This window comes from Lytechinus variegatus, chromosome 2 (assembly GCF_018143015.1).
Source record: "Lytechinus variegatus isolate NC3 chromosome 2, Lvar_3.0, whole genome shotgun sequence".
Lineage (NCBI taxonomy): Eukaryota > Metazoa > Echinodermata > Echinoidea > Temnopleuroida > Toxopneustidae > Lytechinus > Lytechinus variegatus.
This window is the reverse complement of record NC_054741.1, coordinates 64,110,410-64,126,979: the sequence shown is the minus strand read 5'-3', so window position 1 is coordinate 64,126,979 and position 16,570 is coordinate 64,110,410. Positions and strand designations below refer to the sequence as shown.

General features: G+C 35.1%; 1 protein-coding gene across 1 annotated transcript in view; it reads left to right on the top strand.

Moving 5' to 3' along the window:
* Positions 1-16,570, top strand: part of LOC121408628 (serine/threonine-protein phosphatase with EF-hands pef-1-like) — a 77,323-nt gene that overhangs the window by 35,779 nt on the left and 24,974 nt on the right. The window contains exons 9-15 of the mRNA XM_041600160.1: positions 4,159-4,242; positions 5,191-5,334; positions 6,610-6,716; positions 7,648-7,809; positions 8,921-9,012; positions 10,490-10,751; positions 11,422-11,552. Coding sequence (XP_041456094.1) covers positions 4,159-4,242; positions 5,191-5,334; positions 6,610-6,716; positions 7,648-7,809; positions 8,921-9,012; positions 10,490-10,751; positions 11,422-11,552 — 982 coding nt within the window. The remainder of the gene's footprint in view (positions 1-4,158; positions 4,243-5,190; positions 5,335-6,609; positions 6,717-7,647; positions 7,810-8,920; positions 9,013-10,489; positions 10,752-11,421; positions 11,553-16,570) is intronic.

Sequence of the window (16,570 nt, the reverse complement as noted above, 5' to 3'; positions counted from 1 at the left end):
ATGTTTTTTATGAATATTAATATAAGTATTTTTCAAAAGAAAAGAATGAAAGCGTGTAGATTTCAGGATTTTAAGCTCTTTATTTGATTTTTCCTTCGAAATATAAGCTAGTCCACACATGACTTACGTATTGTGATATATGATTAATTTTGTGTAAATATCAAATAAGCAAACAAACAAACATAAACCCACATCATTTGTAAAAAAAAAAAATAACTTACATGATTTCAACCTTCAAATATGTGACAGATTCATATTCTCATCAATGTTGTGTCATGACATTTTGAGAGCTTCTAACAAATCAATACTGCTACCTTAGAGTTTGCCTGCATACAGCTACAATAGCTTGCCAGAATTTGTGTCAATATGCATGCAGTTGGTGGAAAAGAATTGCTATGATTTGATTAAACATGGAAAATGCAAATACCAGGAGAATGGTGCTGAGTGGAGGAAGATATTTATAGAAATATATTAAGGGATTGCTGTTGCCTAATTGTGTCTCTTGGTGATGGTGCAATATTTCAGATTAAAAATAAAAACGTGGGTGTATTTATGGTTTTGGATCTTTGGTATGCAGAAAGTTTATCAATCAATGATGTAGATAGTCATGGCTGTTTTAGACTCAGTCTATCAATTATGATTTCACAATGGTTTCTTATTTCCTCTCTGTCATTCTCCTTCTATTCCCTTCCCTTGCTCTTTCTCTTTTGCTTTTTCTTTGTTTCTATTTCTTTTTCTCTTTGAAACGTTTCCCCGTTTTATTTATTGTTTTCTTTCTCCTTTTCTCTTCCTTTTTATTTTCAATTCTCTTTCTCATTCTATTCATCTGAATCTCTTTGTTTCTCTATCTTTCCCTTTTTCTTATTCTCATCATTCTCAATCTAATTTTCTTTTTTTTTTCATTTTTGTATTTGTGTTACTATTTTCCTTTTTTTCCATTTTCCATTATTATTATTTTGGGGGTCTTTTTTGTATTTTTCTTTCCTTTTCTTTCACTTTACCTTCCTTTTTATTTCATTATTTCTAGTTTCTGCCCCATCCCCCCCTCTCTCTGACTAATATCTATGTTTGCCTCTGTTTCTGAAAACTATATTCAAAATGTATTTTAAAAATTAGTAAAAAAAAAAAAGATCAACAACAAATACCCTTTTAAAACAAAAACTTATTGCACCAAACAATTGCATACAAAATGAGAAAAATAACCCCTCATAAATCAAGAAGTAGATGGATGATACCAGAAAACAACATATTGTATAGTTTGTTTTGGTAACTTACAATTTATCTTTGATGTATTATATTTTCTTTACTTAAAATTTTTAATACATGTATCTGATGTTTACATGCATTAGACGGCACATCTGCACAATTATATATAATGGTATGTTGGGTCAGTAGCGTGCGCAGGATTTTTGAATGGGGGGCTTGAGTTGAAAATAAAATTGGGGGGGGGGGGGTTGAACCCATGTAACCCACCTGTGTTGGGTCAGTAAATGCACAGTTAGACACTTTGAAGAGACTTTTACCTATTAAAACAACAGTTGCAAAATGATGCAATGGAGTGACTCACATTTTTAATTATTTTAATATTATTGAAAATAAGACGTACTTTAACTCTCATCTTACACCAACTTTCATTTCCTGTACACAGTCAATATTTACATTCAGGCTTCTTTTCATACATGTACTATACATATATGTGACACACCTGCATTAACCCCCAAACCAACACACGTTTACATGTATAGTATTTCATATCAATAATGTAAACAGCCTGATGTATTTACACCTGTACCTAAATAAGTATTTGAAAAGGGTTTGTTGCATGACACAAATTTGACTGGGTTGTATAGTCTTGGTATGCCAGCAGACGGACGGGCTAATTAACAGAACACCATTATGGCTCATTACCACTTCAGCAAATATATGGTCTAACTGACATATTGCCCTTATGGTTTAATTTTCACTTTGGATACTTATTACTTTGCACTTTGTCAAATCAAAATTTGTTCCATAAATAGTTGGTCTAATCGTATAGAATAAGTGGTATTATACAAAGTGGATATTAAAGCAATATTGAAAGGACATATATTGCCCTCACTAAGTTTGGGCGATATATGTCCTATCGCCCCAAGGCCAGTCAATATTGCTATTATTAACCAAATCAGACATCTAGAGCAAAAATCGTTAGAATTCAGATATTTTAGAGTCTAAGAATGGGAATCTATATTTGTCATGTTGAAAAGACTTGGCCTCTGAACTTTACCATTGTGACGCGTCCCCAGTATCCAGCGTTGTCTCAACTTGATTAACATTGTGACGTATAGCACTGCACGATTCAAGGATGCATACAAAAATGCGTAGAATACGCAGATGTAAGCTCTCTTCCTTATTGTCCGCTACATTTCCACGCATTTTCTCATAGACTTTCCTAAGCAGGCAATAGATTTTTCTGTGGTTAAACAAGTGGAAACTTATTGACCGACCACTTAATCACAGTATTAAGCAGGCAACAGTGTATTAAAGTTGCCCTGTTCAGATCTCTGATACGGTTAATAATAAATGATAATCTTGTATAGAATATGGGCTTTAGACCAAGATGATATTAGTTGAACACACCCTTTGTTTCTTATTATATCTATGTTTTGTAATCATGTTTCAATCATGAGTCAGGTTGTCATTTAAAATTCTGAAATAGACATTGAACAACACTAAGTGATGTCAGACCTAGAGGAAATAAGACAAAATATGCCTAAATGAAAATTAGAAAAAGTGGTAAATGGGCTAAATGCAGGGCAGGAAATAATTTTTATTTTTTAGGGACTTTCTTTTTTCCACATTTTGGGGCAAATTCTTTCATTTTGAGGGCTACTTTTTTCAGTAAAAGCAATTATCATTCTGCCATAGTTAAAATATTGATTTTTTATAATCTTGAATATTTTTTTGTGTGACAGATCTTGGGGTGACTCTAGAAAGAATGGTCGCCCCAAAGCAAGCATTTTTAGGGAATTTGGGTTGTCATGACGGCAAAATCATCCATCGCCCTCATTAATTTCCTACGGATTTAGCCTAAATGTTTCATAAACAAAGTGTAATGTAGACCAATTAGAATTAGATCATGTGGGATGAAAGCAAACAAAAAGTAGATCAGGGGTCCGTTTCATAAAACTTGTTATGATAACAACTTTGCAATAACAGTTAAAAGCTACTGAAATCGTTCATTCTGATTGGCTGATGGTAAATTTGTTATAGAAATTGTGCTTTTGTTACTATAACAAGTCTTTATGAAACAGAACCCAAGTGGGTGGAGACCAAATGGCAATGTATCATTTGGAAGCGCCGTGGTGTAGCGGTTCTGACTCTCGCCTTGTACTCAGAGGGTCGTGTGTTTGAATCCCACCATGGCCTAGCGCCCTTTGGCAAGGCGTCAATCCACACTTTGCCACTCTCACCCAGGTGCTAATTGGGTACCGGTAGGAAACAACCGTCATTGTGGTTGGTTTAGCAAGTTCGCGCCTAACAGGCTGCTTGGAATGCTATGAATCCAGTGACCGGGTAATAATAATTGTGAAGCGTTTTGAACAGTCGTAGATTGATAAAGCACTATATAAATGCCAATTATTATCATTTAACTCCAGTATGGGGCTCAATGAGAGAGGAAAATTTTGTTACCATCAGGGAAAGCATTTCATGAAACAAACCAAAGATTTCAGTGACAGCTGTTATAAGCTACTAAAATCATTGTATCTGACTGGCTCAAAACAAATTAGTCACTGAAAATGACTTCTGGTATTCAAAACACTCTCCATACTGAATTACATATAAACTCTTCAAGTACATACATTATGAATGAGGTAATGGGCCAATTAAACTTTTCTAATCCATCATTACTTGTCTGCATGTTAGAAAAAATTGTCTTTATTAGGAAACTGTTTCATGAAACAAATAGTCCTAGTGAGTTTCACTGACAACTGTTATAAACTACTAAAATTGTTGCATCTGATTGGCTTGGAACAGATTAGTCACTGAAAACGACCATGTGAAATCTCTCCAGAGGAACTGAATCACTAAAAAAAAGCCCATATGAATATGAAAGTATGAATGAGGTATTGGACCACTTTAAATTTCCTAATCTATGACTTTTCTGCATTTTATTTTCAGACAGATGGTTTCTGATATAAGAAAAATCAAAGGTCAGCCCATTGACCCTAAGACGCTCCAGAAAGAAGCAGAGACTCTCGCAAAGTAAGTATTCCTTGACTTGCTGTTTAACTCTCTCAAAAGTTTTGGTTAATCTCCCTGACAGTGTTGGCAAATGTTTCTGACTATGAATGTGTATGTCCTGAAACTGGTATTTTGTGGATAGTATGAAATAAAAACGTGTTAATGAAATTTTGTGATTTTCTGTCTGCAATATTTGTGTAGCTTCTTCAACTCACTAAATTTGTCTTCAAAGGGCTTTTTAAAGAGACAAAACATTGCCGAAAAATGACCCAAACTATGCTCAAATGTAAAGTTACAATTTTTACTTAGAATAAAGGAATGACCAAAGTTTTAATGATCACTACAGTTTAAATGATCACTACAGTTTAAATGATGTAATTCATATAAATGAGGAATGGAGAAAATAGAAGAATCAAGGAATATAGTATAGAAAATAGGACTAAGAAAGGAAGATGAAGACAAGAAATGTGACAGAGTTGGCTTATTAACTCTGTAAGCAAACATTTTACAGCAAATTAAGTGCTTATTCCTAGACATAATAATGAAAAAAAAAGTAATTAAAAGTTTTACCTTTTCTTTATAAGGTACTTAGGTAGATATTTTGATATCACTCTTCTAGTGGATACTATGCAGTTTAAAGAATCAGTAACAATGAAATAGAATATTATGTTTATACAACTTCAAAACTTGATATCTGCAGATAATTTGTAAAGCATGTGAAGCTTGCCATACATAGCAACTATGTCTGCTGACTGGATTCCAAGCATTGTGATTCATTCATGAATATTTACATGTTTATTAGATACCATGTGTTGTCATGAGGCCAGAAAAATGCATAAATTTGAATATAGTGCTTATGAGGTTTGTTGACTTCTTCTTTTTTTGACCAACAACGTTGGACCAGCATTGCCTTATGACATGCGCCAGTTTATTTTTGCCATTGGATCTTTTTCTACATACTTTCACCAGAGTTTTTGGGAGCGAGTGTAAAGTTTCACTCACACTAATGGACTTCTTGAGTGCTGTAGGCCAGCTCAAGTTTCGAGGCACTTCAGCCCTGTTCCGACTTCCTCAGTCAAGTATACCAGATAAGTGGGGTGATGCAAATGATGAGTAAGTATTCCCTGTTCAATGCCCTGCCTAACCTCACTCATTCTATGAACAAGGTTATGATATAACCTTGTTCTCTGTTACTCCTCCCTGTGTGGTGAAATAAGGTTGGCAATGTTTGGCTTATTTTCTCTTTTTCTTTGGGACAAATGCTTGATTTTTTGACACTGTCAGGTTCCATTACTGCTCTTCATCATATAACTTGGCTCTTAAGTAAATTTGATTCTTTAAATTATTTTTTCTTAATTAGAAATAGAGATTGAAAGACTATAATTGTCTTGCCATATTACTTTCCACCAATAAAGGGCGTACACAAAAATATGCCCAAATTCAAGTTTTCGAGCGCTCTGGTGAATGCAAAAAGTTACTTATGAAAAATAAATTGCAGCTGTACGGAAATTAGTATTTTTGGTCACAAAAGTGATATTTAAATGATTTTTAAAATTGTTTGCTGTGCGCAGCATTGGCATACCATAGTCCTACCTGTAGATTCCCCACAGGCAGGATGTTAATGAACCCTTGGGTGTGCCTAACCTTTCAGATGAAATGATCCACTCATCCATTGTACAAGGTTATAATATAACCTAGTTCTCTGTTAGGACTACCCATTACAACTATTCATTTCATGACTTGGCTCTAAAGTTAATTGAATTCTTTTAATTGTTTTTTTTTTCTAAATTGAAAAGAAAGATTGTTTGGTTCCAATTCAGTCCAACTTTACTTTCTACCAAAAGAGGGCCCACACAAAAATATGCTCAAAATTATTATTTTTTTCTAGCGCTCTGATGAATAATTAAAAAAGATTCCGAAGTTAATAATAAAAAAATTGATAGCTGAATGGAACTGAGTATTTTTGGTTACAAAAGTGATATTTTCGAGATTTTTTAAAAATGTGTGTTGTATGTTGCTAGCTCTACATGTAGATTCACCACAGACATGGTGGTTGCACTGTGCAAGTGATATAAGCCCCAACTATTCATCTTGCTCTTTCTTCCATTCATCATCATGCCTTCTGAGTATGACGAGGAGACCTGTTCCTTTTATTATTCACCTTCTCGATCTTTCTCCTATCATCAGGGGCCTGTTTCACAAAGGACTTGCCACTGTTGTAACTTTGCCATTATGGCAACTACCATGGTAACAGGGCTCAGCAGCCAATCCTAATCAAGGTTTCCATGGTAGTTGCCATAATGGCAAAGTTACAACAGTCGCAAGTCCTTTAAGAAACGGGCCCCAGGTTTCCTTTCATTATTCATCTTTTCTTTCATGTATCATCAGGTCTCCTGAATCTGGTGAGGAGTGTAGCAGTGAAAAGAGTCAATCAACAAAGAGACAAAAGAGAACCCACAGTGTTACCATGAGGTTTGGTAGCCAGCCAAGTGATTGTAAGTATATCATCATTCAGGACAATAAACTATTTGAAGCAACATCGTAATTTTAATTTCATTGCCATATTTTTCCTTGTAAGGTTTATGGAGGACCTATTAGATATGGAGGCCAAGATTGAGACTGTCTTAAAAACTCTTGACAACATTTGGCAGCGAACACTGCATAAACATATCATGACCCTTTTTCCATTCTAAAATGTTGAGCACCTATATACAAGAAGGCAAAACGTCCCATTTTTATCGATCTTCTGATTAATTGAAATGCAATGCATGTTTTGTATATTTTGATTGCTTTTGTGATGAATAAAATGTGCCAAGATAAAAACGGTCCAATTTTTCCTGTCTTTGGTACGACTAGACTGTGGATTGAACCCATGATATCCCATTCATGAGGCAGGCACTCTACCACTGAGCCACCATGATCCATGGTTGAAATAGTCAATATAAGGATTTTAGGGATTATTTTCCTCAAAACATAATGATGTAATATGACTGGGCTCAGTGTGCATATGATATGTTTTATTAAAGGCCTGCTCCCACTGGTTGATGGACACAAAAACATATTTGTAACGGATACAGTGGACAAGCAAAATTTCAGGGTGGCTCCATCCGTTTTCATCCGCTCCAGACAATGGACAAAATGGGCGAACAATGCTATCACAGTGGACGGATGCCTGATGGATATAGAGCATATGAAACAAGTGTGCAAAGAATGCACAGCCGATACATAATGTTTCCAATGGATGGCAAGATTCCTTTTCGTTTTACTTCCACTTTGCATCCGCAAGTGCAGTGGGACCAAGCCTTTATACTCATCCTACATATGTTGTTTGTCACTAAGAAGGTTATCTAAGAAGTAAGACCTATCAGGGTTTTGTGAAAAGGTTCCTGATTGAGAACTTAAATTTCATTCTCATTCACCTTGCAGCTTGTACATCTGGTGAAAGTGAGAGCGATTCTGTTGCCGCCATCTTTAAATCTCCAGAGATCAAAAGGTCAATAGGTCAAGAGTATGAGCTTGCGACCCATGCTGTCAAGGTCAAGAGAAGCGGGACCCTTGCAGATGTCAGAACTCTGTGGGAATTGGCGGGTACATGTATAAAATCATTATGATAGATCAGTATGTATTTAGCATCTTTTTAGTCCATATTTTACCAATGTCTCAAGTTGTTCACGTCTCTGCTACAATTAAAAGGCTTATGCTTTTACCTGGGTGCAACCTCGAGGAAAATAATCAGAGACATCCTAAAGTTATGTGTCAAAAAATATGCTTGGAAGTTGTGGAAACATCACGGCGAGATCTCTGAGACTTCTCCTGTCACTCTAAATATAAATCAACCATGTTTAAATTTCTTCCAACTACTCAGAGACTTTTAATTTTGGGGGAAATCTAGTGACAAACTAGTCAAACTAATCATGAAATTGTTTCAGATGCCTCCCTTACAGCCACAAATATTTTAGAAAATGGAAAAGTGTTTTGTGTACTTAGAACAGGCACTGACAAAGTAACAGAGGTGCTTCATGCATGGTTATGGATTCCCAGTTTGAAAGTCGATACCTCCAGCTGAATATCATAAAATGCTTCACAGGTGTAATAGTGTGGTAACAAAGGGAATTCCCTTTATATCACCTGCAAGCAATTAGAGACAAGTCATTATATTTCATCTTTATTTGAGGTTCTATGTTTTGAATCCAAGTTGCATGAAATTAGTGTTGCTATATCAGGCAATCCTTTAGTGTTTCATGCCGATGGGTTTCAGATTTTAGTCAAATGAACTTTACCTCCATATACATGTTTGCTGACATGGTATATATATTGGCCTATTGGCGGTAATGCTTTTTGTGGATAAGGAATGCCCCCTTAGACTCGATAAGTACTTAATCAAGTAAAAACAATTTCATTGAATTTTGATAATTATTCATCGTGCTGTATAGAATCCTGTAATGTGGGCGAGACTGCCAAAGGAATTACATTGGTTTTACAAACTTTTGTCTCTTCATCTTTTTGTTATTTCTCTTCTGCACTTCTCTCTATTCTCCTTTTTCTTCTCATTTTTATCTTCCTCCATTCCCAGTATTCTTTTTTATGACAATGGTTTGTTATATTAATATTATTGATATGTCATTGTCATCTTCATTGTCAGTGTTGTTGTTGTTGCCATCATTATTGTTAATATTATTGTTTTTAATGTTATATTTAGATACTGGAGCTGTATCAAACAGTGTAGGTCCTCATCTTGATGGGGATAAGAACAGAATGCAGAGGATTTCATCAGTCGACTCATTTAATCAGGTTCAACTTTCTTTTACATGTATACATAAAAATGTGTAGGATTTCAGATAACACTGAAATGAATAATAATAATAATAATAGGCATTTATATAGCGCCATCTATCTAGAAATATGCTATTCCGAGGCGCACAAGAAAAGAAAGAATGAGAAAGTTTGGATGAGTGTCAAAGTGCCAATAACTAATACTGTTAGAAAAGATAAGATTTCAGTTTGGATTTGAAGAAGGTCACCAGTGATTGTATAATTCTTCAATTTAATGGCAAATTATTCCAGAGAGAAGGTGCTGAGGCAGAGAAAGCTCGTGCACCATATGCTACATGTGCACATGTGCCAATTCAAAGGCCTGTATTCTTTTAAAGAGGTTTCTTGTGTACCATTTTACAAAACCATGGTTTATGAAGATTTCTTGTATTTTGAAATGAAAAAAAATCCATAATTTATTGTTCGAAATAGACATGAAATGAAATACTCTGAAAATTTGCTTTGCCCAATTGATCGTGGGCCCGGCAGCCGCTGTGCAGTGCCAGATCGACAAGGCTCTATCCCTTTAATCGTTGAACGCCAAACAGGGTAGCAGCAACTCCCGTCTTTTAACGTCTTTTGGTCTGACGCTTTTCTTGATAACGCCCTTTGCCTGAAGCGTGCAATTTATTGGATTTTTCTTAGTGTACATGATGAAATAAGCATAATTTTTTACACAAATTTGCATAGTTCATGGTTTTGTACCATGGTACAATGGAAACCTCTTGGGCAAATACGAGCCAAATAGAGGGATATAAATTACAGATTTCAAAGATTTTTTAACATAAAATATTTACTTTGGTTATTTTGTTTTATTTAATTTATATATGTATTACAAAGTGCAAACATATGTCAACCCCATAAAAATGTGGTCTGACATTATGAACATATAATAATTATATGCATTTTGTATGAATTCAGATGCAATTTAATGAAGTGATATAGTATGATTGATGCATTTACTGAGGATTATAAAAGTTGTTAAAATACTCTGCCACAAAAATGGAAAGAATTGAAATAAATACTAATTTTGTTCTTTCCATGAATATGATTAAAACCCTCCTAAAATGTTTGAATAGTGAAGAGTAGAAAGCCTCTGTGGCCTGTATTCTAAGTCCAGTTCAACTTAGACTTAGACCATGGTCTAACTCTGCGATCAACTTATGGGAAGCCAAAAGTGTTAACATTATTTTACAATATACGCTTGGTGTATTTTACTTTGCTCATTCCTTATGTTTCATCGGAGAAGGAAATTACTTTAATTCGAAGACAGTTATGGATACTTCAAGTATCTAAGGAGCTGGTAAATTGGAACCTGTGTTGTTAGATTCTTGTCACAATTGGCTTTCCATATTTAAATGACATTTTTAGACCAGAGTTCAAATTATTTCTGAGTTCAGAAGTATGGGCCAGTATGTATACTCATGAACAAGTCTTCTTATTCTTTATTCCTCAGAGATCCCACCCCAATGAGATGCTTACAGGCCTACGTTACTTCGAGCGGTCCATCAAAAGTAGTCCCGTCGTTGATGGTGGTGGTGATGGGGGGACCAATGCGAGTGGGGCATCCCCCGTCAAGGCCAAGGATCACTTCAGTTGGGGGACAGTGGAGATGCTCTCGCTTGCCAAGTGTCTGCTAGCTCTATGCCGGGAAGCTCAGAGAGTATTAGCCAATGAATCAAGATTGATTAAACTCAGTGCACCAACGTATATATTAGGTAAGTTCAGGGCCTATGAGGTTGAAGGCCTGTCTGTATCTGTACTGAAATTGAAAAGGTTCTATTAAAATTATTGCACTTTGCAGCCAAAAGGCTGAATTGCGTACAATTTACAGGTATATATACAGAGTGTACAGATCTAAAAACATCAAACTTGAAATGATGACAGAAATATAATGCAACTTGATATATTATGTATACTAGAAGGAAAAGATGAAGCAAAATAAAGTACAAACACTGAAAGGTGGTGGTGGTGGTAGAAAGATGCTTATTGATAAACATTTTAATTCAAACAATTATGTACTTGGTTTTAAGCAGGTAAAAAAATTAAAGACAGGAGGGGAATAATAGAGATGTTCAAATGTATTAAAAGCTTTATAAAAGAGATTATCGTGATTATTCTTCTCTTCCTTAGGTGTACAACAGTCAGTACTGTGTCCTATAACATAAAAATACAATCAATATTACAATTAAGAATAAACGCAAGGCATGTACCAAAAAATTACAATCATTTGCATTCATAAAACTGTTTTTCTGTAATAATGCAAAATTATAATGTTTTTTATATATTTCATCTCATTTTGATGAAATTTTCAATGTCTTGTTCAATTAGTATTTTTTTCATACAGTTTAATCCCTCATCATCACCTTTGCTATGTATGTATTGCAGGTGATCTCCATGGTAACTACCATGATCTGGTCTGTTTTGAGAAGGCTCTGTGGAGGATGGGGCCGCTACTGACCCCCTGTTCCTTCCTCTTCCTTGGTGACTATGTAGACAGGGGAGAACATGGTGTCGAGGTGAGATATCTATTGTGGTATTATTGTCATGGGGGGGGGGGGTGCTTTGGGAGGCTCTGTAAAGGATGGGAGCCTCTCCTGACCCCCTTTTCCTTCCTCTTCCTTGGTGACTATGTAGACAGGGGAGAACATGGTGTCGAGGTGAGATATTTATTGTGGTATTGTCATTGTGGGGGGGGGTGCTTTGGGAGGCTCAGTGGAGGATGGGGCGGCTACTGACCCCCTGTTCCTTCCTTTTCCTTGACTATGTTTAGACAGGGTAGAATTGCTGAGACACTATTCTTTGAATTGAAAAATTGAATGATGAAAAATTGAAAATTGTATCTAGCACACACTACAGCCAAGGATCGCTCCCACTCAAATTTAATACCTTTCACTTGTAATAATTATGATGCTCAAAATTCATGCAAATCATAGTGATCCGAACATTAAAATCATTTTTGTAAACTTTTTTGACTGAAAACATTTTTACAATTTGTAATATTAGCATTTGGGGTTGAATGGAGGTTTTTAGTATATTGGCAAGTGTGTGACATATTGTCTGAAGCTCCAGCCCTGTAGTTGCACGTGTGCATACATAGCCCATGGTGCTTGTGTATTCTCAAAGTTTGTAATGATTTGGGCCCCATCTTACAATGATTGATCCGATCAACCTCAAGTATATGGAAATCCAACAATGTTATATTCTTACCTTTAGGAAATTTGCACAATGTCATTTGAAAACCAAGAGAAGCATACTGAATTGTCAAGAAAACAGTGAAAGTATGAATACATATCTAGAAAATATTTTGAACAAACATTTATTTTAGATGTTGATTTTGCTGGCTATCCATAGTTGTGGTTGATCGGATCAATCGCTTCTCTTTGTAAGATGGGCCCTAGGAGTATAATCAGAGATAAGCCTGTCTGGTCATAAATAGATTTGTATTCCTCAAACAACTTGTTATCATGGTAACATGACATTTGCTCCTATGACAATTGCCCCTGGTTCAATTTCGTGCCATTACGTCAAACCCTCGTTTGGAGAAAGACCGCAGTTCAGATTGCAAACTGCGGTCTAGACCCCAATTTTCATTTGAAATCTCAATAACATTTCCAAGCCCCGATAAACCCTTCTTGGCCAGGTAATCCCCGTTGTATCAATTTCACCTCCACAGGCCAGTAAATGAGCGTTGAGCCAAGGACGAAATGATAAACAACAGCTGTGCTATTACGTAAGACTTCTCTGCCTGTAGTAGGACCTTCGGAATGAAATTATTGTGTTCGATATTCCATCATGTTTTCAAAGTCATATTGTATTCAGAAATCCAATGTTAGTCCATTTTCAATTTCGAACGAAGAAAATCGACCTCGAAAAAGGAAAGTAAGTAAATAAAATGACAGCATGCTTTGCAGGGACTGCGCTCGGGCTGTTGTGTTATCTTCAGACCGAGGTCAAGAAACAGGTGTTTTGATACTTAAATATTATTGCTTGCTTTGGGCATGGATAGGTCCATGCTTGGGGCAGTGGGTTTGTCGTACTTGGAGAAGAGAATAATTGAGGGATATTGGGGTATACTGTTCTCAAATGGAGGTTTTCGTCATGTAAGATGTAGGGTAAGGGTTGCAATAGGGTTTTATGTAATGTTTTTGGTAGAGTAAAGTGTTAAACCCAGGGTTGAAGTTGGCCATTCGATTAGTGCATGGAGTTTAGAGCGGAGCAATTGTCGCCGGAGCAAACGTCATGGAACTGTTCTCGCTGCCACAAAGGGGTTCTAAACAATTCAGGTGAGGAGAATATCCTCTTCGAAATTCCTGGATACCGCCATTTTGCTTGTGAACTGCACATTCTAGCAGATGTTGGATGGTTTCTTCCTCTGCTAAAGGAGCCTAGATATCCTCTTTACAGTGCTGTCACAGCCTGTGTTAGAGTGAGTTTGATTGAGTATGAGCTTAGATAGCTGTCGACACATCACAAAGTGATCTACAATGGGACTTCGGTGTAATAATTATTTTATAGTAGTTTTCAAAATCTGCACTGCTGCTACATTGAATCGCGCGATGCAGGTGAGACTACCAGAGGCGCTCCACTTGTTTGCTTTTCACATGACACATTTTATCTTCCTCACTTATATCACATAGAGATGTCATGGATTACTTTTTTTGCAAGCTTGATGAAATCTGCAGCTTGGAACCTGTTTTGACGTATGACTTTCGCATCAATCCCTCCTACTCTCATCCTCCACATGCTCTTTCATTCTTTAGTCAGCCCCTCCAAACTTGATATGAACAAGGTTTAAGGCACAGAAGTATTTGGATCTAATCACCACAGCAACTTTGAAGTTTTAATAGTAAAAAAAAAAAAATTCACAAAAACTCCAATAAAAAACACAAGTACTGTTTCTACTGCATTAATCCCGATCAGTCCAATCTCAAATAAAGTATGTATTTTTATGCTATTAGGGCATCTGTTTGATATTCTTGACTGTTTTCTGTCTCACCAATTAGATTGCCTGCCAGCAGATAGTAGGTATGCCTATTTCATTCCCCTTTTCACTTACTATTCCCCAAACTGCAAAATGTATTTTCTACTTAATGTTAAAATTGGTGTTTTGTTTTTATATATCTCACATACATGTACATCTTGATGAATAATTATGATATTTTATGTTATAAATGTGAATAAAGTTGTTTCTTTATCCATACCAGTAATTCAGTAAAAGTGGAATGAATATTATACAAAATTACAAGGATGTTCCATCTTTAGAACTGTAATGCAAAATTAGCAAAGAAATGACAAGAGAATTGTAGTGATTATCCTAGCCATAATGACAATATTCTGCCTTTAGTATGAACTTTAGAGAAATGTCTTACGGGAACTAAATTTTTACAAATAATCAATAAGCATTCATTTCCAAACAACCAATTATATATACATGTAGATATGTGTAAAAGTGTCTCGTGAAAAATAGTTGTACAAATACATTCCAAGGTCTGGATAGGACTCACCCTGCTTTATGCACCTGTTTATGCACCTGTAAATGGAAGGCCCCTTTAAAAATAAACAATTTTTTTTTTTAATTATGTGTTTTATTGGTATTCAAAATCACATATAATCACAATATTTACAGGTAATTGGAATGATTTGAAACAGTTCAAAAGCAGTAAAATCATTAAACAAAGACGAAATAAAAAAATAAATGGAAAAAAAATAAAAAGGGTGACATAAATCAAAATAAAACATTGGACGATACAGGTTACTCTATAGGGAATACACATCGAGATGAATTTACATGTATAATCATTTGTAGCATATTACTCTGTGCATTGTACAAGTATCAATTTAAGATACAAAAACAAATAGAATGGAAAAGGGGGAACTACCTGTATCTAAAATAAAAATCATATATCAAATCGCCACTTCTTAAAGTGTACAGTTAGTTTGAAAATGAACCATTTTCAATCTTGCAATGACATTATAAGCTTTTGTTTTTTGCTGTTTCTTTTAAGTTTAGCAGAGCCTACATGAATATTATTCCTCATTTCTTATTGAGCACAGACAAAAAGTACTCATGTAATTTTACAGATCAACTGTTAACTCTTTAATTGGATAACATCTCAATTACCAATATATTGTGCCAATGATTCTTAACACTTCCCTGCAAACAGGTGTTGTGCCGATACATAGTGATTTCAACTATGGTAAACATCCTTTCACAGTTATTGTTCCCACTCTCATTACAGATTTAACTTATTTGTTTTCAATTTACATTTCTTCCATTCTTAATAAAAATGTATTGGTATACAAAATGTAAGAAACTACATGTACATGTATTTACAAGCAAAAGTAAAAATGAAAACAAAAGGGGGAACTGCTTTAATAAAGCTGAGAGGCATAATATAAGCACAGATTCTAGAACATTGATTACATGTATTTCATGGTACAGAAAGGATTACATGATACAGAAAGTTAAAAATATGGTATATCAACAAAAAACAAACAAAAACAAGTGACAATTTACAACAGAGGAATTACTATACCTCTTTGAGATAGATTTCCTTATTACTAGGCCATAAGTATAACAAATTTTTAAAACGGGTATCATTATATCTGTTGATTGAGGGTGAAAATTTCATGGACATTAACAGGAAGTTTATTCTAAAAAAAAAGAAACCAATATATAGAGAAATTATACAAACAAAAATATTAAGAGACTTCAATTTTCTTAACAGGGGGTCCACTAGCATTTTGTACATGAGACTTTTTACAGGCCCTTAGTATGACAAATGATGTACAAAAAACAAAAACAATAATGAATTGTTGTGGTATATCTTTATGTTGACGGTTAGCTTATGTGAATACAAAACTGGAAATGGATTGAAAACAGATTTTGTCTCAGCTTGAAAAGGGTATTCACCAGAACTATAGATGGAAAATGACCTAACACTTATGATTATTTTGAAGACGAATATATACATATAAATCTATACATATAATCAATAAAAACTGAGAGATACCGGTACTCAGACAAAAATCATTATTTGATTACAGATAATGCTTTATCTCTGCTTTATCCTCCCTTGAGAAAAGGTTTCAAATCTAAAAAACTTTATGCTTTATAGAGAATTCTGTATTAAGCACTCTATAGATGCCTTGTATTATTAGTAGTAGATGTACAGAGGAAAATGACAAGTTTTCAGCTATGAAAACCATGGTAAATTGGCAGAAGAGGTTATTTATCATATTAATAGGGGATAACTAGAAATAATAATTTAGGGGCAATGTATAATGCTAATAATAAAAATAATGCTAATTGAGCAGTTAGTACATTTCTACTTAACTGAATAATGGATTTGGGGATATGATTCATGAATCTACGTACTTCTGCGTCGGGGTAAGTTTAGCATAGGGGCAAGTTGAGCCACCAGCCCCAGGCCAATAATGAATGAGTCAGACATTGTGGTGGTGTCATGTATTGATGACCCAGAGCATAACCCCTAAACCCACCACATTGTTTTCAACTTTGAAACAAAAAGTA